This window comes from Microtus ochrogaster, chromosome 21, assembly GCF_000317375.1.
Source record: "Microtus ochrogaster isolate Prairie Vole_2 chromosome 21, MicOch1.0, whole genome shotgun sequence".
Classification (NCBI taxonomy): Eukaryota; Metazoa; Chordata; class Mammalia; order Rodentia; family Cricetidae; genus Microtus; species Microtus ochrogaster.
Window position 1 is genome coordinate 580,437 of NC_022022.1, and position 7,879 is coordinate 588,315.

The 7,879-nt window shown below is 52.4% G+C and overlaps 1 protein-coding gene across 1 annotated transcript in view; it reads right to left on the minus strand.

Annotated features, from left to right (window-relative positions):
* The window catches only part of Iqgap3 (IQ motif containing GTPase activating protein 3), a 46,709-nt gene that overhangs the window by 3,060 nt on the left and 35,770 nt on the right, over nucleotides 1–7,879 (minus strand). Inside the window, exons 28-37 of the mRNA XM_005356891.3 lie at nucleotides 6,161–6,245; nucleotides 5,754–5,986; nucleotides 5,359–5,491; nucleotides 5,168–5,270; nucleotides 4,568–4,694; nucleotides 3,297–3,384; nucleotides 2,514–2,726; nucleotides 2,024–2,190; nucleotides 1,710–1,811; nucleotides 1,152–1,260 (exon numbers count right to left, since the gene is read on the minus strand). Coding sequence (XP_005356948.1) covers nucleotides 1,152–1,260; nucleotides 1,710–1,811; nucleotides 2,024–2,190; nucleotides 2,514–2,726; nucleotides 3,297–3,384; nucleotides 4,568–4,694; nucleotides 5,168–5,270; nucleotides 5,359–5,491; nucleotides 5,754–5,986; nucleotides 6,161–6,245 — 1,360 coding nt within the window. The remainder of the gene's footprint in view (nucleotides 1–1,151; nucleotides 1,261–1,709; nucleotides 1,812–2,023; nucleotides 2,191–2,513; nucleotides 2,727–3,296; nucleotides 3,385–4,567; nucleotides 4,695–5,167; nucleotides 5,271–5,358; nucleotides 5,492–5,753; nucleotides 5,987–6,160; nucleotides 6,246–7,879) is intronic.

Sequence of the window (7,879 nt, forward strand, 5' to 3'; positions counted from 1 at the left end):
AAAAAAAAAAAAAAAAAAAAAAAAAGTAACAAGACTTTAAAAATACAGGATTGGGGGTGGGGGGTGTAAGTTGGAATAGTACTTGCCTAAAATGTGTGAAGCCCTGGTACCCCATAAGTCAGGTAAGGTAGTGCATACTGTAATCCTAGCATTTGGGAGGGGGCAAGAAAATCATAATTCAAGGTCATCAAGCCTTGTTGCAAATAAAAATGAAATCACTGCTTCCCTGAATATTAGCTAGGGCTGAGGTCAGCTTTTTAACCTTTTAGCCTCTGAGCCTATAAAATGGGTAAATGCTACCGAGTGACTAGGGGTTATAAAGCCGGCAGTGCCAGGAGCTGACACCTAGGGCGTCACGTATGCTAAGCGAGTACTTCACCGCTGAGCTATATCCCCAGCTCTTTTTAACTTTAATCTTTACTGTGTCTTTACTTTGAGACAGGGTCTCACGATGCTGTCATGGCTGGCCTGGAGCTCCTCACCTGCCCCTGCCTCCCAGAGCTGGGATGAAAGGTGTGCACCCATCCCAGCTTTACTTTTGCTTTGAAACAAGGTCACTAAATTCCCCAGGCTGGCCTCGAACGCTGTACTTCAAGTTTGGCCTTGAAATGGAAAGAAATGTTTTTTGTTTTATATTTATTTACTTAATTTTATTTGTGTGTGTGTGTGTGTGTGTGTGTGTGTGTGTATGTTTGTGTGTGTGTGTGCATATATGTGGTCACACACCACAGGACATGTACCAAGGTCAAAGGACATCCTGCAGGAGTCTCTTCTCTGCCTCCACCATGTAGGTAGGCCTTAGGGATCAAGATGCAAGCATAGAAGGCTGGAGGGATGGCTCAGTGGTTAAGAGCACTGACTGCTCTTCCTGAGGACCCGGGTTCAATTCCCAGCACCCACATGGCAGCTCACAACTGTCTGAAGATCCAGTTCCAGAGCATCTGACACCTTCACACCAATGCATATAAAATAAAGTTAAGTAAACGATTAAAAAAAAAAGATGCAAGCATAGGCTTTTTAGGTAAGTGGTATGGTGAGCTGAACCATACCAGCCCTGGGTCTTGAACTTTTGATCCTTTGCCTCAATCTCTTAGGTGTTTGGACTTAGACCACTTCTCACGGACCTGGGTCTACCTGTGGAATGGTCTCACCTGGTAGTGGAGCTGAAACTGCTCCATGTCCACACCCAAGAACTTGGCGTTTACGGCAAACCTTCCGGCCTCATCTCCAGGAATGATGTCAAAGATGACGTTCCTGAAGCTGTCAGGAAAAGGAGTCAGCATGGGACTCCTCTTTTCAGAGCCCTATCACCACTCCCGCAGCCACTCCTTGGGGCAGTGGTGGGTGCCACTGACAGCCCAGGGTTCTTGCGCCCCATTGCTGGCGGCCTGTTCTCTATCGTCTCCCAGTTTGACTTCTGCCTGTTTAATCTTTTTTTTTTTTTTTTTTTTTTTTCTGTTTAATCTTTTTTCACTTGCCTGGCCCTACCAAGCTGGCCTCATCTCCAGGAAGCGTTCCCAGCATCCTTACCAGAGCTATAACATGTCTGCTGCTCTCCTGTCTGCCTGAAGATGTTCCATCTCCCCACCTTCTTTCAGCAAGCAACTTCCTCCTCCTTCCAACCCAGTGCCTGCTCAGAGCTTCATCCCAGCCTTGTCCCTCCCACGAGACAGAAAGGGTCTGACATTCTGCCCCCCAAAGACACATACTGAGAGACAGGGAGATCTTCAATTTCTAGCAAGACGCCCTTTTCCAGGAGCTGGGCGGCTGTGTAATGAAGACACGGCTGCTTTTTCCCCTTCCCAGAACTCCTGCTTAAAAGAAGGAGAGTTTGTCTGAAAAACTTTCAATCCTGGCTGCCAGCTCTTGGTGGCTGGCAGGAAGATGCCAGGCCCTGAGGAGCCTCCCTGCTGTGGAAGGCAAGGGGGGCACGCAGTGCTGACCAGGGGTGATTCCTAGCCAGGGCTAGGGGATGGCAGGCAGAGGTGCAGGTTCTGGTGAGGGCAGGGTTCACAACACCTACTTGGCTCTGGGGGCCAGGTGGTCAAGGCAGGCCTGGATGTACTGGCTGTAGTAGTCACCCTGCTCCTCATAGAAGGTGGTTTTTGCCTCGAGGCCCTTCAGTGTGGCCCGGAGTCTCAGTATCTCTGCCCTCCGCCGCTGCCGCTGCCTACGCTGGTTGCAGATGTCCTGCACGTGGGACAGGAAGCATGTCGGCAGCCTTCCTGAGGCCTAGACCACTTCACTAGCTCACTGTGAAGATGGCTAAGGAAACAGAAAGGGCCTGGGGCAGGAGTGGCTTAGGGTAGAGTGTTGGCCAAGCACGTGTGTTCCATTCCCAGCACCAGGAAAAGGCAACTGTGAGAGCTGTTTTATCTAAGAGACAATCCAAAGAACGTGCCAGGGGACAAACTCAGCGCTCCTTTCCCGGCTACCAGGGAGAAGTCTGCCTTTGGAAAGCCAGTACAGGGGCTCTACATGAGGTCACCTGTAGTCCTGGCCTAGGTTATCACCTTGGCTAGCTCATCCACCAGTCCCTGATAGCAGTCGCTGGCCCTGACCAACCCCAGGCCCTGTAGGCGGCGCAGGTTCCGCAGGACGCGTCGCTGCTTATCTGCCAGTGGCAGGAGGGAGTGTGCCATCATTGAGTGGTGCCGTCGAAGTGACTCCGGCTTCTGGGTGTCACGAGCCTGGCGCCAACACATCAGCAGATGATGGGCCTCTTCCTGGGAGAGCAGAGATGCTGAGGAGGTTCTGGGCCCTGCTCTCCTACTTCAGATCAGGACAAACCCCAGAGCTTGGGACCCTGTGCATCTAGTTTCTGGGCTGGGGTGGGGAGTGGGGAGGTGGAGAACACACAGGCCATCACACATGGTGATTCCAAAGGACACATACAGGTCAAGGAGACACTGCTGCTGCCAGCCTCCCACCCCATTGAGGCATCCTATGGGCATGAGGTTATTGGAGCTTGCCTAGCTGTTTTGGAATATGCCTGTGTGTGGCATTACCACCTTTACTCAGGGAACTCCTGGCATTGTCTTATTCCAACAGGGAGCCCACCTGGCATCTTTTCCTGCCTCCAAACCCTCTTCCACCACTCCCCAGAGCAATTCCTTTATGTGGTTCTCAACAGACCGCCCCTCAGCACTCTCCTAATCCCAGCCCTGTGCAGGGAGGAAGTGGGCTGCCTAGGCTGTCCCCTCAGCCTGTGGCCTCTGGGGGAGGAACAGGCAGTGCGAAGGGAGAGAAGAATTAAAGAATTAAAGCAGCTGTGTGCTGCTGTCCTGGCTACTCACCTGTTCTCTGGGAGCTGACGAGGACAGAATCTCCTCGAGGGAATCCCCAGGGTGGAACTGGATGAGGTCAGCCAGCATCTGTTTGGTACTAAAGGGAAGACAGGGTGAGGTTCAGGAGGGGTCTGGACGGGGTGGCCAAAGAGCTAAGGGTAAGTGGACCCTGCCCCAGGTCTGGGCTGCTAGGGATGCCCAGGATGAAGAGTGAGCCGGTGCAGGGGAGGCGCTACCCCCTAGAACACCTTCCTTCAAACTGGCCTCCTTAGCCCAGGTATTCATCTTCTCCTGTAGGTCCCCATGACTGATTCTCCTCTGGGTAGCTTTCTGCTTGTGTTCCCAACTCTAAGACCTTTGCTGACAGAACAGGAGCCACTCTGGCTGTGTCTCGCTCTGGCTGTCTCGCTGACAGTGTGTGAAGGGTGGAGCTGCTAACCGCCCAGGTAATCAGTCCAGTGCCGTGTGGTCCTTTCTGATTGGCTTTTGCAGAAGTGTGAAGACTGAATTCCTGGCCTGGCCTGGTAAGATGGCTTCTGGTAAAGGCACTTGCTGTGCAGATGTGCTGATCTGAGTTCCATCCCCAGAACCCATGTGAAGATGGAAATCTTCTACAGAGCTGTCCTGATCTCCACACATGTGCCATGACATGTACTTCCCTCAATCATGCACACACACACAACAATAAGTAAATCAGAGAAAGAAGTCTGAGCTTTTGTCTGACCATCATTAGGGCAGGCATGACAACCTGGTCCCTCCCACCTCCCACAGGCTGTGACTTTGAGTCGTGGACTTTAGAGGAAGCTTCCACCTGAGCCCCTCCTCACCTGAAGCAGTCTGTACCCACGGTGAAATGCAAATCTAAAGAGCATTTGGTCGAGCCAGGCATGGTGGCTCATGTTTGCAATCTCAGTTAAGATAGGAAAATTAACTGGAGTATGAGGCGAGCCTGGGCTACAGAGACAATCTAGGCCACAACGGGAGATTCTGTCTCAAAAAGCAAATAAACCAAAGAGTCTGGGCAGTAGTACAATCTGCAGACACCTTCGGCTCCAGGACCCCAGTCATCCCCACGCCTTCAGCTGTGATCCAAGGAAAAGGCTGAGAGGTCGCCAAAGAAGGGCTGATTCTATTCTGAGCAAGGCAAACGTGAGCAGGCTTCAGTGAGAACTTTTAGAACAGGGGGGTGGGAGGGCAATAAGAAGTATGATGGCCGTCTCTGAGTGGAACCACCGTCTAGGCAGCAGGCTACAAAGCCCCGGGAAAGCCCCCACACCTACCCCAGAAGTAGGCTTTGGTTGCTGGTGTGGTCAGCATCTGCCTCCAGCCCTTCAAACTTGTTGGTGAGTGTCAGAGACACTTCGAGCCTGCTCTGATCTACCTGCCCATCTGTGGCTGTGTTCTCACCTGAGATGTGGAGAGATGAGTGGAACAGGCACATGAAGATGGGGTTACAGCACCTTTCGGGGAGCCACCCCACCCCCACCATCCCATGCCCTCAGCCTCGACACCTACGAAAGGACTTGAGTCACTACCACTGGGCCTCTGTACGATCTCAACCTGGGTGCCAGCTGGGGCTTGCAGTGTGGAGGCCGTGGCACCCCACCAACTCTGCCCTTCCGCTGCGTGGCACACTCCTCTTGTTCCTCTCATCCCAGAGCCCTAGAGCTAGACATCTAGACTCAGTAGGACCCAAGAGGCTCTCCCCCACATTTCTTATATATGATTTCATTGGTCATCGTTACAGCTTGGCCTCCTGTAGCATCAATATCTGTACTGTCCATACAAGGCTGTGAGTCTATATTCCTCAGAGTCATAGGGAAAACAGAGGAGTCCCTATGATGAGCTGCCTGCTGACAGCCATCCAAGAAGGAACACACCCATGAGCTCAGAGATAGAAGGTGGCTCCCCAAGGTCCTCTAGGAGCTGGTGCAGGGGGTCTTGGTGATCTGGGGCCAGTTGGTCTTGGTGTTCCAGCAAGAGCTGTGGATGGTAGAAGGAAAGAGGGTGCAGAGTTGAGCCAGGCCTGGCTCTGGGGTCAGGAATCTTCCCTCCGGGGCTGACCCCTCACCCTGTGCGTGCTGATCAGCTCCCCTACAGTGATGTACACCACAGGTTTGGCCACGGCCACCATATCTGAGTACTCATCTATGGAGAAGCGCTCCTCTGGCTCTGGCACCTGGCAGGCTCTGTAGATGAACTTCCTGTCCCAGAGAGAGCATGTGTCAGAGTGGGAGGGTCTGCTGACAGTCTCAGCCCCCCCCCCCCCCCGCTTTCATCTGGTTTCCCTCTGTCTCAGGGTGCCATCCAAACTAGTTTGATGGTCTCTGTCCCCTGGGAGGCCCCCATTCCCTGTGTCTCTGGGAGTTTCTTCCTCAGACTCTAGAGAGGAGTAGAATGTGAGCCATGAGAAGTGGAAGAGGCCAGGGAGGGGGGAGGGAGGGACGGGGCGCCAGGACCCAAGACCTGAATTTGAGATGCATGTCCTCCAGGTAGCCATTCAGGACTCGAAGGTGTTGGCTCTCCCCAGAGAAGGTCTTGCCGGCAGCAGCATGCTGTAGGAGCTGGGCCACAGCACCCAGCGCATGGCGCTGTGGGGTGGCCATTGTGCTTCCTGCTGCCATGGCCACAATGTCGAAGGCATCAGGCGCTACCACAGCTGGGTTCAGGAAGCGGTAGTACAGGAGGTTCCCAACCACCTGAGTGCAGAGGAGAACCTTCTAGAAAGTCCTAGAAGCTACCCTGATAGTCACAGCTCCACATTCCACATGGTGAATGTTTATAGCATAGTTTGTCATCCTGCTTGTCTTGGGATCACTGGCCAAACTGGGCAAAGGAGAGCTTTGGAGGTGCAGAGGAGACACGACACTTGCCTTATAGACTTCACTCTCTGTGGCACTGGGGAACTTCTTCTCCAGGGCTGTCTTCAGGACTTTGGCCATATACCGCATCCCATACCTGAGGAACAAATCAGGTGCGTGTGGCTCTTCGGATTCCGTCTCAGGACTCAGTATGAGCCTGGCTGCCTCTCTCCACCTCAGCTACACCAGGCTCCACACACATTCCCTCTACTTGCTGGTGTTCCCCGCTGGAGTCCGGCCCTGAGCCTTTGTCCTTCCTCCTGTCTTGTGTCAATACCAGGAACAGGGCCCTCTTGCTCCTTGTTTCTGAGACAGGGTCTTGCAGTACATGCTGGCTTCAACCTCTGCCTTCCAAGTGCCTTCTGCTACAGCTCAAGAACTGTTTCTGGGGCCCTCCCACTTCCCCATAGACCACCTCTGCTTACAGTGTATCTCACCTTCCTACAGAGGCAAGTTATTCTGCCTCTTGGGTACCTGACAGTCCAGGAGGCTCTGAGGCAGTCAACTTTGCCAGCTCCCAGAGGTCCTGAGTAGCGTGTCTGGGCTGGGGCAGGGCCTGCCTGCCTACCTGCTAAAAATCTATTCTCTGCCATGTCCTTCCCGTCAGCATCCTGTCCCCTGGCAGGGAAGGCTGGAGTGGGCATTCAGTCTCACAGGGTTTTTGGGAAAGTAGCAGGGTTACTCCAGCGTGCTGAGCACCTCTGTCACTCCTGTGACGGGTTTGCTACTGCAAAGCTAGACTTGGCGAAAAGCTATTTCAGCTCCCAGTTCCAGCAGATTGATAACTCCTGTGTATTTCTCTTCTAGATGTCAGACGATCTTTCCTTATTCCTGGCTGGGAAGACTCACTCCTGCTCTGTAGTCTGGGGCTGTTTCCCCTTTGGCGCTCAACCACCCTCACGCTGAGAACCAAGGCCCATGGCTGGATGCTGGATCTAGATGACACACACCCATTTATTAAACAAATTCATTTGTTTTGAGACAGGGTTTCTCTGTGTAGTCTTAGCTGTCCTGGAACTCACTCTATAGACCAGGCTGGCCTCGAACTCAGAGATCCCCTGCCTCACCTCCCAAGGGCAGGGATTAAAGGCTACACCACCACCTGGTTTTACCAAATAGTTTTCAACAAAACTCTTATTGAAGGATTTTTGTTTGCCTGTTTGTTTTGTGACAGGGTTTCATGTAGCTCAGGCTGGACTCAAACTTAGAAGAATAAGGTTTGTTTGTAATTCTGACCACTCTGCCTCTACTTCCAAGTTATTGGCCAGTTTCTAAGAAAGAAGAGAACTGGGGACTGGAGAGATGGACCAGTAGTTAATAAGTGGCTGTTCTTCCAGAGAAATTCCCATCATCCACATGGTAGCTCACAACAACCTAATTCCAGGCTCAGGGGCTCTGTTGCTCTTCTCTGGCCTCTGAGGGCATTGGGCACAAACAGTGCACAGATACACATGCACACAAAACACCATACACACTAAAGAAAAACTTAAAATAAAAGGGCCAAGCCAGGAGGTAGAGGCACAGGCCTTTAATCCCAGCACTGGGGAAGCTGAAACAGGTGGATCTCTGTGAGTTTGAGGCCAGCTTGGACTACATAGCAAGTTCCAGGACAGCCAGGGCTATGTAGAGACCCTGACTTAAAAAAGAGAGAGAGAGAGAGAAAGAGAGAGAGAGAGAGAGAGAGAAAGAGAGAGAGAGAGAGAGAGAGAGAGAGAGAGAGAGAGAGAGAGA